Genomic DNA, 19,274 nt, shown 5'->3' with positions numbered 1-19,274 from the left:
GGCCTCAGCTCATACGAAGAAACCGCGGGGTTTCCACCCAAAATCGGAAGCTTTATTTTTAGGCGCGGGGGCTTCCCCGCTTCCCCCCTTCCCCCCCCCCGCCCCGGTTTTCCGGCCGCGTTGCGGCAGCGGGCGCAGCCTTTCTGGCCCTTGCGGCGCGCCGTCCGCTGCGCGTCCCCGCGGGTCACCTGACCGCGGCCCAGCCGCCGCAACATGGCGGCGCCCAAGTGAGCGGCGGCGCGGAGGATGCGCGGCGTGGCCCGGTCGGGTGAGGCGGGGCGGGGGGAGCACCGGCGGGGGGTGGGCGGGGAAAACGGGGTGGGCGGGGCCTGACGGGCGAGGGGCGGAGCCCCGTGGGGGGCGGGACACGAGGAAGCCCCCGGCCGGGCGCCTCTGCCACGTGCTGGGGGTGGGTCGGCCTGAACCTTCCGCGCTGCCCTGGGGCCCCCCCGGTCCCATTTTGGGAGGGGTCTGACCCCTCCCCGGCCCCTTTGGGGGGGCGCCCTGTGCCCTCCTGCCACCCCATCCTGTGAGCCCCCCTCGGTCCCTTTTGGGGGGGCTCTGACCCCCCCAGTCCCTTTGGGGGGGGGGCACTCAGTCCCCTCCATCATCCCCGAGCCCCCCCCGTCCCCTTTTTTTTGGGGGGGTCTGATCCCACCCCGGTCCCTTTGGGGGGGCCTGCCCCCTCCACCTCCCCCGTCCCTCAGGACCCCCATCCACAGGGAAGGGGGGTGACTTGTCCCCTCCCACATACCCCCACTTGGTCCCAATTTTTGGTGGGGCGCAGCTTCATCCCCCCTCGCGCAGATTTCCGTCACCCTCTTCTTTAGCCGCCGCCTGTGACGCCCTCCGGAAAGCCGCCGCTGCTGCCCTGCTCCGGCTCCCCCGCCGGCTCTCCGCTGCCGCCGCCGCCATGGATGGGGGCTCCCCCAACGGCTCCGGCCCGGGGCAGCCCCCCCCGGGTGCCGGGAGCCCCCCCGGAGCCGGCGAGACACTCGTCGCCGAGGGCAGAGCCAGGATCATCTTCCCCAGCGCCAACGAGGTGTTTTACAACCCCGTGCAGGAGTTCAACCGGGACCTGACGTGAGTGGGGCGCCGGGGGGGGCACTGGGGGGGGCACCGGGGCGGCCGGGGGGGGCACCGGCTTATACTGGTGCAACTGGTGGCTCCGCTCACGTCTCCTCTCCGCCAGCTGCGCCGTCATGACGGAGTTTGCGCGGCTCCAGCTGCTGCCGAAGGGGATCCGGGGTAGGTTCCCGCGGCCCCCACTGCCGGCCGGGAGCCGGGATGCGGCCGGGGCTCCGGCGGGAGCCGGCCCGTTCCCGTGGCTCTGCCCGTCCCCGGATCCGCTCCCGCCACCCGCCTCCGCCTCCTCTTCCAGTCGTCCTTCCCGGGGAGGAGAAGACGGACGCAGATGCTCCCAAAACGGACACGGGCACTCCCGAAATGGATGCAGATGCTCCCAAAACGGACACGGGCGCTCCCGAAATGGACGCGGATGCTCCCGAAACGGGTGCGGATGCTCCCGAAACAGATGTGGATGCTCCCGAAATGGATGTGGATGCTCCCAAAACGTCGGAGGAGGGTGATGCCACCTCGGCACCTGCCGGCCCCGAGCCTCTGCGGACGGCGGCGCCGGGAGAAGTGTGCGAGGTGCCCGGATTGGGGGGGATCCGCGTCGCGCCCCCCCTGGCTGTGGCTCCGGGCCCGGAGCAGGGCTCATCCCGGGATCCGGGCGAGCTCAGCCCCCGGAGCAGCCCTGTTCTCCGCGCGCTCCGGGGCTGAGTCGGGGCTCCCTCCAGCATCGCCGCCTCTCTCCGCAGGGGGGGCTGCAGGTGCTGGAGGGCCTGGCCGCCTCCGGCCTCCGCTCCATCCGCTTCGCCCGGGAGGTGCCGGGGCTCCGGGCCGTGGTGGCCAACGACTGCTCGGCGCGAGCCGCGGAGCTCGTGGCCAGGAACGTGGCCTTCAACGGCGTCGGGCACCTGGTGACCCCCAGCCGGGCCGACGCCAGGTGAGTCCCGGCCGCCGCTCCGGCCGGGATGCTGGGATTTACCCCCCCCCCCGCCCCCGCTTTCCCGCTTTTTGGGCTGCCTCGGGACACCCCGGTGGCCTTGCTCCAGCTTCCCAGTGCCTACTGGGATGGGGGGGGGGGCTTGGCACTGGTTTTTGAGGGAATTGAGGACCAGGGTGGCTCTAAGCCCCCCGGTTTGGGGTTCCCGTCACTCTGGAACCCCCTGTCCCCCCCCAACAGGGTGGCTCTGAGCCCCCATTGCTCTGGGATCCCCTGTCCCCTCCCCCCCCCAGGGTGGCCCTGAGCCCCCAGCTTGGGGTCCCCGTCGCTCCGAACCCCCCTGTCCCCCCCCCGCAGGATGCTGATGTACCAGAGCAAGGCGGACCGGGAGCTCTTCGACGTCATCGACCTGGACCCCTACGGCAGCCCCGCGCCCTTCCTGGACGCCGCGGTGCAGGCCGTGAGCGAAGGCGGTGAGCGGCGGCCAGGCTGGGGGCGGCCCGGACGCCTGGGTCCCCCGGGGAGCCCCCTTCATCCCCTCCTCCTCCTCCTCCTCCGCGCCAGGGCTGCTCTGCGTCACGTGCACCGACATGGCCGTGATGGCGGGCAACAGCGCGGAGACCTGTTACAGCAAGTACGGCGCCGTCTCCCTCAAGGGCAAGTTCTGCCACGAGATGGTGAGTGCTCAGCGAAGGGCCGGCTCTGCCCGCCGCCCCCGAGACCGCCCCGCTCGTGACGCCAGTGGGGCCCCGCTCGTCCCCGTCCCCCCCCCAGGCCCTCCGCATCGTCCTGCACAGCCTGGACCTCCGGGCCAACTGCTACCAGCGCTTCATCGTGCCGCTGCTCTCGGTCAGCGCCGACTTCTACATCCGCGTCTTCGTGCGGGTCTTCACGGGGCAGGCGAAGGTCAAAGCCTCGGCCAGGTGAGGCGGGGAGGGGGGGGCGTCGCGGGGATGTCACGCTGCCCCCCCTGACGCTGCCCCCCCCTTTCTGCCGGCAGCAAGCAGGCCCTGGTGTACCACTGCGTGGGCTGCGGCACCCACCACCTCCAGCGCCTCGGCAAAGCCACCAGCCACGGCACCGGGTACGGCGCGGCTCCGGGTGGCCGCGGTGGCCCCAGCCGCGGTGGCCCTGACCCCCCCCCGTTTTCCCCCCCCCCCTTCCAGCTTCAAGTACGGGGCCGCCACGGGGCCGCCCGTGGGCCCCGCGTGTGAGTTCTGCCAGCAGCGGCACCAGGTGGGTCCCCGTCCCCCCCCCCCGTGTCCCCCCCCTCCGCGTCCCGCCACCGGCTCTGACCCCCCCGTCGCCCTGCAGCTGGGGGGCCCCGTGTGGGCAGAGCCCCTGCACGACGCGGCCTTCGTGCAGCGGGTGCTGGCGGCGCTGGAGAGCAGCCCCGGGCGCTTCCGCACCGAGGAGCGCATCCGCGGCGTGCTCAGCGTCGTCACCGAGGTACCGGCGTCCCGGGGACGGGGATGGGGACGGCATCGGCATCCCGGGGCTGGGAATGGGGACGGCTCCGGCGTCCCGGGGACGGGGATGGGGACGGCATCGGCATCCTGGGGCTGGGAATGGGGACGGCTCCGGTGTCCCGGGGACGGGGATGGGGACGGCATCGGCATCCCGGGGCTGGGAATGGGGACGGCTCCGGCGTCCCGGGGACGGGGATGGGGACGGGGACGGCTCCGGCATCCCAGGGACGGGGATGGGGTTGGCTCCGGCATCTCAGGGACAGGGACCGCTCCAGCATCCTGGGCATGGGGACAGGGACAGCTCCAGCATCCCGGGGCTGGGACCAGGGATGGCACCGGCATCCCAGGGATGGGGACAGCTCCAGTATCCCAGGGATGGGGCTGGAGCTGCGGATGGCTTCAGCATCCCGGGGCTGGGGACAGCTCTGGCATCCCGGGGACAGGGATGGTGCCGACATCCCGGGGATGGGGACAGCTCCGGCATCCTGGGGCTGGGAATGGGGACGGCACCGGCATCCTGGGAACGGGGCTGGCATCCTGGGGATGGAGCCATCTCCAGCCTCCTGCCAGTGGAGCTGGGGAGGGAGCTGGCCCCAGCCCACCCCCCCCCCCCAAGCCGGCTCTCCCGAGCTCCCAGCAGGGCCGAGCTCCCCCCGCACCCCCAATTCCGGGGAGCCGGCGCTGACTCCAGCCCTCCCTCCCTCCCCGCGCGCCGCGGCAGGAGCTCAGCGACGTCCCCCTCTACTACACCCTCGACAGCCTCAGCGGCACCATCCACTGCAACACCCCCTCGCTGCTGCAGTTCAGGTAGGGCCCCCCCGACCCCCCCGACCCCCCCCCAAAATCCTGCCCCTGCCCGAGCGCCCCGAACCGCCGCCGTCCCGCGGCTCTGCCCCCGCCCAGGTCGGCCCTGCTGCACGCCGGCTACCGCGTCTCGCTCTCCCACGCCTGCAAGAACGCCGTCAAGACGGACGCGCCGCCCGCCGTGCTCTGGGACATCATGCGCTGCTGGGTGAGGAGGAGGAGGAGGAGGAAGGGAGGGGCTCGGGGACCCCGGCGTCCCCAGGGCTCTGCCTGACGTCCCGTCCCCTCCGCACTGTCCCCATCGCCCGCAGGCCAAGCTCCACCCCGTGAAGCGCAAGCGGCTCGCCGAGACCAGCCCGGCTTCCCGCATCCTCGCCGTGGAGCCCACGTAACGGCCTGGGGGTCCCTGCTGCCCCCCTGCGCGGGCTGGGGGGGTCCCTGCTGCCCCCCTGTGTGGGCTGGGGGGGTCCCACGGCCCCCCAGCACCGCCCTGACCCCCGTCTCTGCCCCGCGCAGCCTCCAGGCCTCCTTTGCCCTCCGCAACGACGCCAACCCCAGCTCCCGCAAACGGGGCTTGAAGCGCTTCCCCGAAAACCCCGAGGCCTTTTGGGGGCCCAAAGCCAGGGCCAAAGCGGGGTAAGGGCAGCATGGGGGGGGGTCGGGGGGGGGGCTTCTCGGGTGCCTAATATTGCGGTTGGGCTTCCAGCATCTGCTCGCAAACAAGGGAGAGCAAAGTGCTTCCCCGGCTCTTCTCCGGGGGGTGGACGAGGACCCCCCGGGGGGGATCCTGGCCTGGGGGGGGCCTTTCCTGGCCCCCCCAGGGCCCCGTCCTCACCCCCCTGCCCCCCCCCCCAGGGGCGGCATCTCTCCCTCCCTCCAGGAGAAGCGGAAGCGGCACCAGAACAAGCGGACGGAGCGGCCGGACGACGGCAGCAGCCTGAAGCATTTTCCCTGCAAACGCTTCAAGGAGGTGGGTGCGAGGCAGCGCCGGGCCGCGGGCCGGGAAAACGGCTCCGGAGCAGGGAAAACGGCTCCCGGGCCTCGGAGCCAGCTTCCCGCGGGCACACGCGACCCTCGGTCTCCTCCGCCCCAGGGAACCTGCTCCCTGGGCGCCCAGTGCTGCTACTCGCACGAGGCGGCGGCTGCGGCCGCCCCGCCGGAGGCTCCCGGCTGCGGAGGAGCGAGCAGGCAGCTCGACGGAACGGCTGGAAAGTCCTTGAAGGACCTCGAACGATGAGAAGAGAGGAAGAAGGGGGGAGTAAGAGGCAGAGAAAAAGTCAGCGTGCTACTAATCCAGCCCCTGTGCCGCGTGTCCCTGGAGCTTAACCCAACTGTAGGCTAGAGCTAGACGCACGGACAGCGATCGTCAGCGACTCGCAAGCGCGAAGGCTACGCGTAAAGAATCTATAGGGGTGTAAGTGTACGCGCAGAACCTCGATAAAGGGCCTTCTGCTTCACCCGCCTCAGGAGTCCGTGTCTCAACTCTCCGTCCCCCGGCCCCGATCCTGCCTCTTGCTCCGATTAAACCGTGCCCGCAGCAGAGTCTCCTGTTTATTAACGCACTCGCGGTGGGGGGGGCCTGGGGCTGCCCCCGTGGAGCCGAGGGTCCCGTCACGGCCCCGCCGCGCCGGCTCCCGGCTCCCGCTGCCGCACCGTGGCCAGGAACGTCCTGATCTCCATGGGCTGCAGCGTGACGCCGCTGGGGTCCAGCCTGGGGGCTGGCCGGGGCCGGGCCGGACCTGGGACGAGAGCGGAAGGGGTGAGGGGGGGACCGCGAGACCCCCAGCACCCCCGCAGCGTCCCCCGTGGTCCCCGGATACCTGTGGCCGGGTTCCAGAGCAGGCGGCTCACGGCGTCGCGCGGCTGGTCGGCTGCCAGGTTCATCTCCTGCAGCGAGGTGACGGCGAAGGCCGAGAAGAGGTTCTGGGAGAGGGAGAAAGTCACGTCAGCAGCCGCCTCTCGCCCTCTCCCTCCCTTCCCGCGCGCGGCTCCGTCTCGCCAGACCTCCGGGATCCGGGAAACTGGGGCCAGGTCTCGCCCCCGACCCCCCCAGCCTGGAGCAGCCGGAGCCTTGGGGGGCTTCTGCTCCCAGGAGATGGGGAGGGGAGGGCCAGCGGCCCAGCCCGGCGGCGGCAGCTCACCAGGAGGTCCAGGGTGACGGGCTGGGAGCCGTTGGCGCTCTCGCCCTTCTCAAACTGGTGCTCGAGCCGCAGCAGGACGGTGCCGGGGTCCCAGGGCATCAGCGTGAGGAGGTGGACGTTGGGCGGCAGCTCCCGCCGCAGCGCCGAGAACTGCGGGAGGGCGTCAGCGAGATGCCACCGACCCCCGTCCCCCGTCCCGGGGACAGCCCCGTCCCCACGTCACCTGCTGGAGGCCGGGCTGGCCGGGGCGGTAGGACGGGCCCCCGCCGGGCGCCAGCACCACGTAGGGCGCCATGAATTCCTGCTGGGCCAGCGGCCGGTGCCGGTCGGCCGCCGACTCGGCGGTGTCGAGGAGGACGAGGTGGCGGCCGCGCACCACCAGCCCCTGGTTGTCGGCTCCCAGCTCCTGCAGCGGCTCCCCCACGCCCCGACCGTCGTCGTACAGGAGCCGCCGATGGACCTGGAGTCGTCGGGGGACGCGGTTAAAATCCCAGTTGTCCCCAAAGCGGGGGCCGCCGCGCTGTCCCCTCCTCACCATGAGCTCCAGGGAGCCGTCGATGATGCTGCTGCCGCCCTGCGACCGGTCCGTCAGCACCGTGAGCTGGAACTTCTTGTCCTAGAGCGAGGAGGACGGGGCCACGCGTGAGACGAGCTCTGGCCCGGGCTCAGCCCGCGGCGGCCCCCGCTACCGCCCTGAGGCCGGTACCTTGATGTAGATGCGGCTGTTCACGGGGTAGTAATTCCCCGCGACCGGCTCCGTCTGGCTCAGGTTCCACGTGGGACGGTAGTCGCGCCTTGGGGACAAAGTAGAGCCCGGTGACGGGGACGGGGGTGTCACCGCGCCAAACGCCCGCGTCGTCCCCGGGACCTCCCCGACCTGCGCTCCAGCATCTGCCGCCCGTTGGAGTCGGTGTAGAAGCGGGCGTCCGTCTGCAGCGTGGTCTCAAAGCGGCTGACGACCTCCTTGCCCCAGCCGTCCCTGCGGGGCGGCGGGGGGTGAGCGGGGCGGCCGGGGGGGCTCCCGGCCGCTCCGAGCGTCCCCCCCCCCCGAACTCACGCCACGGGGATGGGCCCCACGGTCCACTCCAGCTCCACGAAGGGCTGCCCCGCGCGGAGACGCACCACCTGGGAGCACCACGAGGAGAAGTTCTGGTAGACCTCCTGCACCAGGGCGTTCTGCGAGGGACACGCGGGCGTCAGGGCCACCGCCTTGGGGACACCCCCGGGGACGCCCCCGGCCCCGCCACCCACCTTCACCAGGTACGTGGGGACCCGCTTGGAGCCGGAGACGGGGAAGGGCTCCGAGCGGTTGGGCCGGAAGATGTAGGCGCCCGAGGCCTGGGGGTTCTCCTCGTTGCCGGCGCTCGCGTTGTACCTGGGGGGAGAGGAGAGGAGCGGGCGCCGTGGGGAGGGCCCCCCCGCCGGAGACCCCCATGCCGGGGCCGGGAACCGGGGGCCCTGCTCGCACCCACCAGTAGAAGCTCTGGAAGACGGGCAGCGAGATGCTCTTGTCCAGGTTCTGGATCTCCTTGAGGTGCCCGGTGAGGGGGTCGAACAGCACCCGGACGTGCTGCGGGGGGGACACCGCGCCGGGTCCAGCGTCTCCCGTTGCTTCCAGCCCCCCCATCCCCAACTCAGCCCTCGGACAAGCCCCTCCCAGTGCCTCCAGCTTGCCCAATCACCCCAGAACTGGTTTAACTGGGCCATAGAGACGCAACTCCGCTGGTGGAGTAACGCTGATGGGTTTTCTCTCTAGTTTTGGGGCAAAATGATGGCAAGAGCCCGAGGGACCGGCTCCAGCCCCTGGGACCCACCACCCCGTGACCGGACCCCAGCCCCCCCGGGGGCCGCGTCCCTCCCCGCGGGGCCATACCTCGTTCTGGATCTCCTGGGGCTGCAGGGACACCGGGGGCCGGGCCGGGTGCCCGCGGGGGTCCCTGCGGCCCAGCCGGGAGACCGTGAAGGTGCTGAAGCCCACGGCGGGCGCCGAGGCCTGGAAGAGCAGCTCCCGCGTGGCGTTGCCTCGGTCCCGCCGCAGCCGGCGGGTGAAGGGGGAGACGGGGACGACCTGGGGCCGGGGCGGGGAGGCGTCAGGGGGGGCGGCGGGGCCGTGCCGCCCCGGGGGACGGGGCTGGGCTCACCTCGCTGGGCACGGGCTGGCCCTGGGGGTCCGTCACCGCGTAGGACGCCCCGTTGACCGGCAGCCGCACGGGCCAGGACACGCGGCGGCCCAGGGGGTTGTAGAGGATCACGATGAACTGGAGGGACAGACGGACGCGCTGCGTCAGCCCCGCCGCCCCCCAGCAGCCCCTCCGCCCCCCAGCAGCCCCTCCGCCCCGGTTCTCCCCCCAAAACCGGCTCCGTACGCGGCTGGCCGCCTCCGTCAGGGGACACGCGCTGACGTTGAGGGCGTTGCAGAAGATGAAGTTCTCCTTGCTGCCGCTGATGCTGGCCAGGGCGTTGGCGACGAGGACCTGCGGAGAGCGGGGGACGGTCACGGCGCGGCCCCGGCCGTGCCGTAACGAGGGGAGGCAAACGAGGCCAGCGGGAGCCGGCTAAGGGCCGCAGACATCGACTCAATCGTCTGTCAGCAGCTCGTCCCCCAGACCACGACCGCGGTCACGGGCTTGTCCCCAGCTCTTGCCCTCCTCCACGGTCACGCAGGTCCCCAGGCAACGGCCAGCGTCCCAGGCTCATGCCATGGCCACCAGCTTTTGTCCCCAGACCCCGGTCGCGGTCCCAGACACCGGCTTGTCCCCCCCAAACGGGCCGCAGCCCCCGTACCTGGCAGGCCTCCCACCCCGCGGCCAGCTGCTTGGCGTAGTCGTTGGCCACGTGCTGCTTCTCCGTCCCGCTCACGGCGTCGTGGTGCTGGGCCACGGCCACGGCCTCGCCTGCGGCGAGCGGAGGGGCGTCAGGGCGGCTGGCGGGGGCCCGCGGGCACCTCCGGCGCCGGCACTTACGGAGCACGGAGCTGTCGCCGGCCCCGTAGGGCCCTTCCCGCGCCGCCGGCCCCGCCAGGGCCTCCAGCTGGCTGCAGATCTGCCGGGTGCGGAGGGGAGCGTCAGGGCGAGGCGGCCGTGCCGGGCCGTGCCGTGCCGCGCCGCGGGGCCGGGACCCCGGCCCACCTGCAGGAAGTTGTTGCTGAGCCGCTCGTAGCGCTTGAAGGCCGGCCGGCTGGTGAAGTAGCCCGTCCAGAACTGGTGGGGACCGTCGGCGTAGGGGAAGAAGTCGTCCGTCTTCAGGGACCTGCGGGACACCCAGGCCGCGTCCGTGCCCGCCCGCTGCTCTGCCCGGACGCCTGGGCCCCCCTCGGCCCCGGCCTCACCAGGACAGGTTGGCGCGGTGCAGCTCCCAGAGGTAGCAGGACGGCGTGGAGTAGAGGACGTGCACGCGGCTGCCGTTGGCTTGCTGGAGAAAACAAGCATGGGGTGGGACACTGGGGACGTCGGGGGGGCGTCGGGGGACAGGAGGTGACGCGGGGCCCCCCGCTCACCTGGGCGTTGACGTGGGCAATCAGCTTGTCCATGTTCTTGAACCAGAGGTTGGCGTTCTCGTACTGGAAGTCGGAGCCCATCGTCATGATGATGTGGTTGGTGCGGTAGCGCTCGGCCTGCGGAGGGACCCGTCAGCACCCCGACCCCAGCCCGGGCGTCCGGGCACCCCCAGGCCCGCGGCAGGGCCCAGGCGTCCGGGGCTGCCCACCTGGCTGGCTGCGATCCGCAGGAAGGAGGCGACGACGGTGCCCACGTTGTTCTCCTCGCTGTCCCCGTCCACCACGGGGGGGTCAGAGCAGAGCTGGTCCCAGCAGAAACCAGACGGGGGGTTGTAGACGTCGGGGAGGATGCCTGGGGACAGGGTTGGGGACAGGGATGGGGAACAGCCTGGGGACAAGGGAACCAGCCTGGGGACAGGGTTGGGGACAGGGATGGGGAACAGCCTGGGGACAAGGGAACCAGCCTGGGGACAGGGATGGGGACAGGGTTGGGGAACAGCCTGGGGACAAGGGAACTGGCCTGGGGACGGGGTGAGGAACAGCCTGGGGACAGGCGAACCGGCCTGGGGACAGGGTTGGGGACAGGGATGGGGAACAGCCTGGGGACAGGGATGGAGAACAGCCTGGGGACAGGGGTTGGGGACAGGGATGGGGAACAGCCTGGGGACAGGGGAACTGCCCTGGGGACAAGGGTTAGGGACAAGGGATATGGCCTGGGGACAGAGTTAGGGTCAGCCAGGGAACAGGGACAGCCTTGGGGACAGAAAAAGAAAAGAGAAGAATCCCAGGAGGATGGTGGAGACCCAGGGGGACCTGGGGGACCCAAGACGAGACAGCGGGGATGGGTCACCCCTGGGAAGGGATGAGACAGGAGGGGATGGGGGAGACCGAGGAGGGGACCGGCAGGACAGAGGCAGCCCCGGGGAGGACTCCGGGGGCGGTCGAGACCCCACGGGGCCCCCGTCGCACCGGTGAAGAGGTCGGCGGCGGGCGGCTCCAGGCTCGCGCTGGCCCTCCAGAGCAGCTCCATCTCGCGCAGCTGCTCCCGCGCCGCCTTGTCCTGGTGGTCCACGCGCCCCACAAAGAGCCCGTCGTAGCCCATCTGCGGGGTGGGGATGTCACGGGGGCCGTGGGGACATCAGGGGGGCTGCGGGGACGTCAGGGGCCCCCCCGGCACCACCTCACCTGGGCGAAGAGGGCGGCCTGCTCGCGCGCGTGGCCGAAGGGGTCGATCTGCCAGGCCACGCGGGGCCTCCCGCAGCCCCCGAAGGTCTCGCGCAGGAAGCGCCGGCCCAGCGCCAGCTGCTCGATGACGGGGACGTAGTGCGCGGCCGCCTCGTCGTTCATGCACCAGCCGCCCAGCACGAACTCCAGGCGCCCTGCGGGGACGGGGACGTGGTGGCACCGCCCGGGACCCCCCCGTGTCCCCCCGAACCCTCCAAGGACACCTCAGTCCCCCACTGTGTCTCCTGCGGGTCCCCAATGCCACAGGGGCGCCCCATGTCCCTGCAGAGGCACCCTTGTCCCCACTGCCACCTCCCTGTGTGTCCCCAACACCTGTGTCCCCACAGGAGCACCCCATGTCCTCCTGTCCCCCCCACCACGTCCCTGCGCGTCCTCAACGTCTGTGTCCCCACAGGAGCACCCTATGTCCTCCTGTCCCCCATGTCCCTGCATGTCCCCAACACCCGTGTCCCCCCAGCCCCCTCTGGGGACACCCCACGTGTCCCCCCTCGCCCATCCCGGGGACTCCCCACGTGTGCCCCCTCGCCCACCCCCGGGACCCCCCCACCGCGTCCCCGTACCCTGGTCGACGAGCCGGCGCACGAGCCGGCGCGTGGCCTCATCCTGCTGCCGCCACCAGCGGGCCAGGAAGGCCACCTCGGCGTAGACGAAGCGCTTGGCGGGGTCGGCGGCCAGCTGGGCCACCACCGAGTCCAGGATGTACTGCACGCCCGCGTGCTGCAGCTCGTTGCGGGCTGGGGACGGCACGGGGGGGCACGCGGTCACGGCGGGGGACGGGGGGCCATGGCGGGGGACGGGGGGACACCTGGGGCAACACGGGGGACATCTGGGGGGACACGGGGTCATGGCAACATCCGGAGGGACACAGGAGACATCGGGGGGACATGGGGGGACAGGGGCCACAGCAACATCTGGGGGGGACGAAAGACATCCAGGGGGACATGGATCATGTCAACATCTGGCAGAGGACACAGGGGACATCCAGGGGGGCATGGGGGTCACGGCAACATCCAGGGGGACACAGGAGACATCGGGGGGACGTGGGGGGACAGGGGCCACAGCAACATCTGGGGAGGAGCACAGCATCACGGCAACATCTGGAGGTGACACAGGAGACATGGGGGGGGGACATGAGGGTCTAAGCACCATTCAGAGAGCAAACAGGATCACAGCACCGTCCCGGGGGCATGTGGGGACAGTGGGGTCCCCCAGGGCAGGCTCCGCCCCCCCCCGCATCCCCCCACCCCAGGGGGCCGCCGGCTTCGTCCCCGATGTCCCCTCCGCCCCCGCGGCGGCCTTGGAGGCGTCTCCTCCGTCCCCGCGGCGGCCTTGGGGGACGTCACCGCCGTCCCTGCGGCCTCCAGGAGGCCTTGGGGGACGTCACCGCCGTCCCTGCGGCCTTGGGGGACATCACCGGCCTCCCCCCGGGGACAGGGGGGCCCCATGGGGCCGACCCACCTCCGTAGAAGTACTGCTCCACCGTCTTCAGCCAGCCGACGTCGTTGTGCGTGTGGGCCACGAGGTGCACGTTGAGCAGCCCGGGCCGCGTGGCGGGGCACGACTGCGGGAGCGGCCGCGCGTCGGGGGGGGCTCCGCGGGGGCTGCGCTCGCGGCCCGGCCCCCCCCCACGCTGGGTGCCTCAACGCCCCCCCGCCCCCCGTCCAACGGGGCCGAAACAGGGTGAAACCGCGCTCGGGAGGAGGAAGGACCGCGGCGGCCTCGCTTCCGGAGGAAGCCGGGCCTGGACATTGCGGGTGAAACGGTGCCAACGGTGGCTCAAAATCAGCCCCGCGCCCCCCCCCCCCCCCCCCGAGATGGGGGGGCCAGGACACCTGGGCCCTCTGTGGCGGGGGAGGGAGACGCGAGAGCCCAAACCCGTGACTGGTCACCGCCCGGCTGCGAGCCGCCCTGGACTTTGTCCGTCTCCTCCCTGCCGGGCCCTGGACCCCCCCCAGTCACTCCAATATCCCCCCCAGTAACCCCGTCCCCTCCCAGGATCCCCCCACCCCACAGCCCTCCAGTATCACCCCAGTTCTCCCAGTCGTTTCCGCTCCATCTCGCTCTCCCAGCTCTCCCAGTCTCTCCCTGGCCCAGTTCCCCCAGTCACCCAGTCCCATCACTCTCCCGCTGCCTCAGCTCCCCCCAGTTTCTCCCAGTTCCCTCCAGTCTCTCTGTTTTAGCTTCCCCATTTCTCCCAGTCTCACCCAGCACCCCTACTTCTAGTTTCCCTCAGATGCTCCCAGTATCCCCAATCCCTCCCAGTGTTCCCAGTCTCTTACTGCAAGCTCCCCAGTCACAATTCCCCCCAGTCCCTCCCAGTGTCCCCAAGCTCTCTCGGCCATAGATTCCCCAGTAATCTCAGTCTCTCTCTCCCAGTTCCTCCCAGTACCACCAGTCACCATTTCCCTATTACCGCCAGCTGCTCTTTCCCAGTTCCTCCCAATACTGCCAGCCCCAGTTTCCCCAGTCTCTCCCAGTCCCAGTTTCCCCAGTTCCTCCCAGTACTGCCAGCCCCAGTTTCCCCAGTCTCTCCCAGTCCCAGTTCTCCCAGTGCCCCCGGTCCCTCCCAGCCCGTTTCCCCAGTTCCTCCCAGTACTGCCAGCCTCAGTTGCCCCAGCCTCTCGCCCCCAGCTCCTCCCAGTACCGCCAGCCCCGGCCCCGCCGCTCCCACCTGGTACCCGCACCCCGCGGCCGCGGCAGCCGCCGCCTCCCCCAGCAGCAGCAGCACCAGCGCCGCCGCCCCGGGCACCGCCATGCCGCTCGCGACCGCGGTCATGTGACCGCCCGCTCATGTGACACGCGGGTTTTCCCCTCCCCGCAACCGGGAGCCAATCCGCGGTGAGGGGTGGGGCAGCAGCCGCGTCCTCGTGGATAAAAACCGCCCTCCGCGCTCTGATTGGCTGCTGAGCGCAGGAGGCGGGAAGGCCGCGTAGAACTGACAGGGCGACTCACCTATCCCATGAAGAGGCGCGCGCGGCGGGGGCGGTGACGTAAGGACGCGCATCAATTAAGAAGCATCGCCCGTGATTGACAGCGCGAGTCACGCCCGCGTTACCACGGGAGACGAACGTTGCAAACGCCCCCCACCCCGCTGCGGGAAGGACGCTCGGTAGCCAATGACCGGTAGCAGCTCTCAGAATCCCGCCCCCCTCCCAGACGTGATTGGCGGAGAGGGTGAGGGGGAGAGTGCTCTCCTCCAATGGGGCGTCGAGTAGCGGTGGCGGGAGACGTGCGCGGCTTTTCCTCAGGGACGTGCTCGCGCCACAGTGGGCTGAGGGGAGCCGGGCTATGGCCGCCCTCAGCCGCGCGCCATTTCCCCACGGCCGCTCATTGTCTCCCCCTCCGCCCCCCACAGCTGCCCCACGCAGCCCTGGCCCCTCTCAGCCCCCCGGAGAGCTCCGTGAGCTCCACCCGCCTCAGCCAAAGAGGCGCCACGACGCGCGGCCTTGCCGGCGTCCTCATGGAGTCTGCGCTGCTATCGCGGCCTTAATTCAGTGAAAAACACGGGTTCGCGCTGCAAAACCAGAGCAGCCCGTCTCCAAAGCCGGCGAGCTCCCTCCAGCCGCTCCTTTATTCTTTGAGCCGGGCGACAGCGCGACGCCGGCGGGGAGCGTCACCAGGGAGGGGACATGGGCTGGGGGTTCTGCAGGTAGGACATCACCACGGCCGAGATGGACAGCCTGGGGGGGAGAAAAGGGGGGGGATCAGCCCGCGCTTGGGAAACGCGGCAGAACCGCCACGCTGCTTCCGCTCCTCCCTCGTGTCCCCCCCCGGCAGGGAGCTCGTGCCCGGGTTCGTCCCGGCGCTCACATGAAGCTGCTCATCATCTGCTTGGTGTCCTCGGAGCTGCGGGAGTTGGCGAAGCTGATGAAGGAGCAGTAGACGGCGATCCAGGCGCACCACTTCAGCTGCGCGCGGAGGGGTACGGCTGGGCGCGGGGACGCCCGGGGACGGACCCCTGTCCCTGCGGACGCCCCCGGGGACGGTCCTCGAGCCCCCGCGGTGCTTCTTCACCCCGATGCTCGATGGAGCCAGCCCCGGTCCCCCCACAACCCTCATCCACCCTGAACCCCCCAGGGACAGTCACGGGCCCCCCACGACCCTCGTCCACCCCAAACCCCCCAGGGACAGTCATGGGCCCCCCACGACCCTCGTCCACCCCAGGGACAGTCCTGGTTGCCCCACAACCCTCATCCACCCCAAACCCCCCAGGGACAGTCATGGGCCCCCCACAACCCTCATCCACCCCGAGCCCCCCAGGGCCGGTCACGGGCCCCCCACGACCCTCGTCCACCCCAGGGACAGTCCCGGCTGCCCCTTAGACCACCCCGGCACATCCTGGGGCCCGTCCCTTTCCTCCACCCTTGTCACCCGGTGCCCTCGCCTAGCCCAGGCTGGTCCCTGTCCTGGTCCCTGTCCCAGTCCCGGTCCCTGTCCCAGTCCCCCCGGCTCGGTGCACTTTCCCACCCCAAGCTGGTCCCTGTCCTGGTGCCCCCCAGGCTGGTGCCCCTTCCCACCCCGGGCCGGTCCCTATCCCGGTTCTCCCGGGCCGGTGCCCTGTCCCGGCTCCCCGGTGCCTCCTGGATCAGTCCCGGTGCCCCTGTTCACCCCATGTCCCTGTCCCAGCTCCCCGGTGTCCCCGGTGCCGGTGCCCTTTCCCACCCGGGGCCAGTCCCAGTCCCTGTCCCTGTCCCGGTGCCGCTGGGGCCGGTGCCTTTTCCCACCCCGGGCCGGTCCCTGTCCCTGTCCCAGCTCCCCCCGGGCCGGTCCCTGTCCCTGTCGCTGTCCCGGCTCCCCCGGGACGGTGCCGGTGCCGGTGGCGGCGCGGCGCACCTTGAGCATGAGGCCGCACATGCTGAACACCATGCCCAGCAGGTTCATGTAGTCCGGCGTGGGGTCCTCCAGCGCCGGGTTGCTCTCCGTGGCCGGCGGCTTGTACCTGCGGGGGGGCCGCCGTGAGCCGGGCCCCCCCGGCCCGGAGCCCCCCGGCCCGGGACCCCCCCTCACCTGGCCACCCGCGCCGGCCGCCGCGGGTCCGCCATGCTGCGCCGCTGCCGCTGCCGCTGCCGCTTCCGCCGCCGCCGCCGGAAGAGGCGCCGGGGCGGCGGCGGCGCGGGGCCCGGCCATGGCCTTCCCCCGCCCGCGGCCCGGCCCCGCCGAGCTGCCTCGGCGCCGGGTGCGCAGCCTGGCCTGCGGGCAGGGAGCCGTGCGCGCCGCCCGCTTCAACGGTGAGCGCCGCCCCGGGGCACCGGCACCGGGACCGGGCTGCGTCCCGGGAGGGGGGAATGAGACCGGGCTGCGTCCCGGGAGGGGGGAATGGGACCGGGGTCCATCCTGGGAGAGAGGAATGGGACCGGGGTCTGTCCCGGGAGGGGGAACCGGGGACCGGGCTGCATCCCGGGAGGGGGGAATGGGACTGGGGTCCATCCCGGGAGGGGGAATGGGACCGGGGTCTATCCCAGGAGGAGGGGGAACCGGGAACCGGGCACCGGGCTCCATCCCGGGAGGGGGAATGGGACCGGGGTCTATCCCAGGAGGAGGGGGAACCAGGCACCGGGCTCCATCCCGGGAGGTACGGGGCTCCATCCCGGGGGGGACCGGGGTCTATCCCAGGAGAGAGAACTGGGGATGAGGGTCCGTCCCGGGAAGGGGGACCAGGGACCGGGCTGCGTCCTGGGGGGGAACCGGGACCGGGGTCTATCCCGGGGGGGGGGAACCGGGACCACACTCCATCCCAGGGGAGACCAGGACAAGGGTCCATCCCGGGAAGGGGGAGCAGGACGAGGGTCCATCCGGGGAAAGGGGACCAGGGACCGGGCTCCATCCCGGGGGGAATAGGACTGGGGTCTATCCCGGGAGGGGGACCCGGATCCTTGGCTCCATCCCGGGGCGCAGAGAACGGGACTGGGCTCCCGGTGGCCCCCGGGCAGGGGGTGCTGGGGCCCGGGCTCCTTGGCTCCATCCCGGGGGGCTCCGGGGGGGCTCCTGGCCCCCGTCCTCGGTGTAGGGCAGGGGGGGCTCCCCACTCCCGGGTCCCACCGAGCCCCCGGACCCCTGGGTGCCGGGAGACGCTTGCTCGGAGCTGCCGCCTTTGGGTGCTGGGGCAGGGGGGTGTCACGGGGGGGGGGTCAGGCCGCAGCCCCCCCCCCCCCCGCCAGCACCGTGCCCCCCCCGGCAGTGGACGGCAACTACTGCCTGACGTGCGGCAGCGACAAGTCGCTGAAGCTGTGGAACCCGCACAAGGGCACGCTGCTGCGCGCCTACCACGGCCACGGCTACGAGGTGCTGGACGCCGCCGGGTAAGCGGCCGCGGGGGGGCCGGGGGGGCGGCGGCGGGACCCCCCCGCGCCCACACGGCCCCTCCGCCCCCCCCCAGCTCCTTCGACAACAGCCAGCTCTGCTCCGGCAGCGCCGACAAGACCGTGGCGCTCTGGGACGTGGCCTCGGGGCAGGTGGTGCGCAAGTTCCGGGGACACGCCGGGGTGAGAGACGGGGGGCACGGGGGGGGCCGGGGGGGGGCCAGGGAGACTCGGGGTGGCCAGGGTGAGAGCCGGGGGAGGCCAGGGTGAGAGCTGGGGGGCTGGGGGGGGGCAGGGGGGCCAGGATGAGAGCCACGGGGGACGGGGCAAGAGCCGGGGGGGGCCAGGGTGAGAGCTGGGGGGGCCAAGAGGGGCTGGGGTGAGAGCTGGGGGGCTGGGGGGGGCCAGGGCGAGAGCTGGGGGGCCGGGGGGGGGGACGGAGCAAGAGCCAGGGGGCACGGAGGGGGCTGGGGTGAGAGACTGGGGGGGACGGGGTGAGAGCCGGGGGGGCCGGGGTGAAAGATGGGGGGGCCAGGACAAGAGCTGGGGGGGCCGGGGCAAGAGCTGGGGGGGCACAGGGGGGGCCGGGGCGCCCCACTGCCGGCCGCGGGGGTGACGCCCGCTCCCTCCCCCCCCGCAGAAGGTGAGCTGCGTCCAGTTCAACGAGGAGGCCACCGTCATCGTGTCTGGTAAGGAAACGCGCCGGGGCCCCCCCCGGGGCCGGAGCTGCCCCCCCCGCGGCCCCCGGCGCCCCCCCGACCCCCCCCCGTCGCCGGCAGGCTCCATCGACTCCACGGTGCGCTGCTGGGACTGCCGCTCGCGCCGCCCGGAGCCCGTGCAGGTGCTGGACGAGGCCAAGGACGGCGTCGCCAGCGTCAGCGTCTCGGCCCACGAGCTGCTCTCGGGGTGAGCACCCGGGCGGGGGGGGGCCACGCTGCGGGGGGGGGGCCACGCGCTGACACCCCCCCCCTCCCCGCAGCTCCGTGGACGGCCGCGTCCGGCGCTACGACCTGCGGGCCGGGCAGCTCTACTCCGACTACGTGGGCAGTGAGTGAGGCCCCACGCGCGTGGGGAGGGGGGGGACACGCCGTGTGTGCCCGGGGGGGGGCACACGCCCCGTGTGGGCCCCCCCCCCCCGACTCCGCCGCCCCCCCAGGCCCCGTCACCTGCGTGTGCTTCACCAAGGACGGGCAGTGCGTGCTGGCCGCCAGCCTCGACTCCACCCTGCGCCTGCTCGACAAGGACACGGGCGAGCTGCTGGGCGAGTACGGCCCCCCCCCCCGGCGCCGTGGGGCGCCCCCCAACCCCCCCACGCCCCCCCCCGGCCCAGCCTCACCCCCCCACGCCCCCCCCCAGGTACACGGGCCACCGCAGCGCGACCTACAAGCTGGACTGCGTGCTGAGCGAGCGGGACACGCACGTGGGCAGCGCCTCCGAGGACGGCAAGGTCTATTTCTGGGACCTGGTGGAGGTGAGCGGGGGCAACCGTGGCGTTGGGGGGGGGGAACACCCCGGGGGGGGCCACGCTCACCCCCCCGGCCCCCCCCAGGGCTCGCTGGCGCTCAGCCTGGCCGTGGGCCGCGGCGCGGTGCAGTCGCTCGCCTTCCACCCGACGCTGCCCTGCCTGCTGGCTGCCGCCGACGGCCACCTCCAGCTCTGGCGCGAGGAGGCCTTCGAGGAGGAGGAGCAGGGGGGGGACGGGGGGGGCCACGCGCCCCCCTGACGCACCCGGTGAGGGGGGGGCGCCGGATGTGGCCCCCATGGCGGCGCAGACCTGTGCCCCCCCCCCCCCCAAAAAAAGGAATAAAA

The 19,274-nt window shown here is 72.3% G+C and overlaps 4 protein-coding genes across 7 annotated transcripts; 2 read left to right on the top strand and 2 right to left on the bottom strand.

The window, feature by feature from the left end:
• The first annotated feature begins 155 nt into the window (after positions 1–155).
• On the top strand, positions 156–5,821 carry TRMT1 (tRNA methyltransferase 1). Of its 4 annotated transcripts, none has more exons than XM_064499306.1 (17): positions 156–268; positions 831–1,083; positions 1,193–1,248; positions 1,382–1,653; positions 1,824–2,011; positions 2,369–2,484; positions 2,576–2,688; positions 2,786–2,934; positions 3,012–3,095; positions 3,178–3,247; positions 3,326–3,460; positions 4,202–4,287; positions 4,384–4,492; positions 4,596–4,672; positions 4,801–4,920; positions 5,140–5,254; positions 5,378–5,821. In XM_064499306.1, exons 1-17 carry the CDS (start codon positions 247–249, stop codon positions 5,519–5,521), a joined length of 2,109 nt encoding a protein of 702 aa, XP_064355376.1. In that variant the 5' UTR covers positions 156–246; the 3' UTR covers positions 5,522–5,821. The 4 variants fall into 4 exon arrangements, with proteins under 4 accessions (XP_064355376.1, XP_064355377.1, XP_064355378.1 ...); XM_064499307.1 differs by having other exon boundaries at positions 158–268; positions 808–1,083; XM_064499308.1 differs by lacking the exon at positions 156–268 and adding an exon at positions 319–409.
• On the bottom strand, positions 5,822–13,990 carry MAN2B1 (mannosidase alpha class 2B member 1). Its single transcript, XM_064499305.1, has 24 exons — positions 13,838–13,990; positions 12,625–12,727; positions 11,727–11,900; positions 11,107–11,300; positions 10,891–11,023; positions 10,131–10,273; positions 9,922–10,038; positions 9,754–9,836; positions 9,554–9,674; positions 9,389–9,467; positions 9,210–9,319; positions 8,792–8,899; positions 8,567–8,683; positions 8,299–8,493; positions 7,898–7,995; positions 7,677–7,800; positions 7,483–7,601; positions 7,303–7,404; positions 7,132–7,219; positions 6,961–7,041; positions 6,649–6,885; positions 6,426–6,575; positions 6,105–6,207; positions 5,822–6,023 (listed from the first exon to the last, which is right to left on the bottom strand). Exons 1-24 carry the CDS (start codon positions 13,940–13,942, stop codon positions 5,896–5,898), a joined length of 3,012 nt encoding a protein of 1,003 aa, XP_064355375.1. The 5' UTR covers positions 13,943–13,990; the 3' UTR covers positions 5,822–5,895.
• A 684-nt stretch (positions 13,991–14,674) lies between these two features.
• Positions 14,675–16,317, bottom strand: WDR83OS (WD repeat domain 83 opposite strand). The gene is made up of 4 exons (XM_064499314.1): positions 16,174–16,317; positions 16,000–16,105; positions 14,977–15,074; positions 14,675–14,846 (listed from the first exon to the last, which is right to left on the bottom strand). The coding sequence occupies exons 1-4, from the start codon at positions 16,206–16,208 to the stop codon at positions 14,780–14,782; spliced, it is 306 nt and encodes a 101-aa protein (XP_064355384.1). The 5' UTR covers positions 16,209–16,317; the 3' UTR covers positions 14,675–14,779.
• On the top strand, positions 16,231–19,255 carry WDR83 (WD repeat domain 83). Its single transcript, XM_064499313.1, has 9 exons — positions 16,231–16,394; positions 17,345–17,465; positions 17,543–17,648; positions 18,106–18,154; positions 18,245–18,371; positions 18,445–18,512; positions 18,622–18,730; positions 18,822–18,936; positions 19,015–19,255. Exons 1-9 carry the CDS (start codon positions 16,292–16,294, stop codon positions 19,186–19,188), a joined length of 972 nt encoding a protein of 323 aa, XP_064355383.1. The 5' UTR covers positions 16,231–16,291; the 3' UTR covers positions 19,189–19,255.
• Positions 19,256–19,274: the final 19 nt, after the last annotated feature.

The sequence above is a fragment of the Dromaius novaehollandiae genome, chromosome 33 (assembly GCF_036370855.1).
Source record: "Dromaius novaehollandiae isolate bDroNov1 chromosome 33, bDroNov1.hap1, whole genome shotgun sequence".
Classification (NCBI taxonomy): domain Eukaryota; kingdom Metazoa; phylum Chordata; class Aves; order Casuariiformes; family Dromaiidae; genus Dromaius; species Dromaius novaehollandiae.
The sequence above is the reverse complement of the archived record's forward strand: the minus strand, read 5'-3'. Positions and strand labels throughout refer to the sequence as shown.

Bases quoted from the DNA above. Each gene is read 5' to 3' on its own strand.
- TRMT1 (XM_064499306.1), top strand. From the start codon at position 247: ATGCGCGGCGTGGCCCGGTCGG. The intron at 1,654-1,823 runs GTGCCCGGATTG...CTCTCTCCGCAG, and splicing joins CGCCGGGAGAAGTGTGCGAG to GGGGGGCTGCAGGTGCTGGA. The intron at 2,012-2,368 runs GTGAGTCCCGGC...CCCCCCCCGCAG, and splicing joins CCCAGCCGGGCCGACGCCAG to GATGCTGATGTACCAGAGCA.
- MAN2B1 (XM_064499305.1), bottom strand. From the start codon at position 13,942: ATGACCGCGGTCGCGAGCGGCATGGCGGTGCCCGGGGCGGCGGCGCTG. The intron at 11,301-11,726 runs GTACGGGGACGC...CCGTCCCCGCAG, and splicing joins GCGCCGGCTCGTCGACCAGG to GGCGCCTGGAGTTCGTGCTG. The intron at 6,886-6,960 runs GTGAGGAGGGGA...CGACGACTCCAG, and splicing joins ACGGCTCCCTGGAGCTCATG to GTCCATCGGCGGCTCCTGTA.
- WDR83OS (XM_064499314.1), bottom strand. From the start codon at position 16,208: ATGGCGGACCCGCGGCGGCCGGCGCGGGTGGCCAG. The intron at 16,106-16,173 runs GTGAGGGGGGGT...GCCCCCCCGCAG, and splicing joins CGGCCGGCGCGGGTGGCCAG to GTACAAGCCGCCGGCCACGG. The intron at 14,847-14,976 runs GTGAGCGCCGGG...TCTCCCCCCCAG, and splicing joins CAGATGATGAGCAGCTTCAT to GCTGTCCATCTCGGCCGTGG.
- WDR83 (XM_064499313.1), top strand. From the start codon at position 16,292: ATGGCCTTCCCCCGCCCGCGGCCCGGCCCCGCCGAGCTGCCTCGGCGC. The intron at 18,372-18,444 runs GTGAGCACCCGG...CCCTCCCCGCAG, and splicing joins GCCCACGAGCTGCTCTCGGG to CTCCGTGGACGGCCGCGTCC. The intron at 18,937-19,014 runs GTGAGCGGGGGC...GGCCCCCCCCAG, and splicing joins ATTTCTGGGACCTGGTGGAG to GGCTCGCTGGCGCTCAGCCT.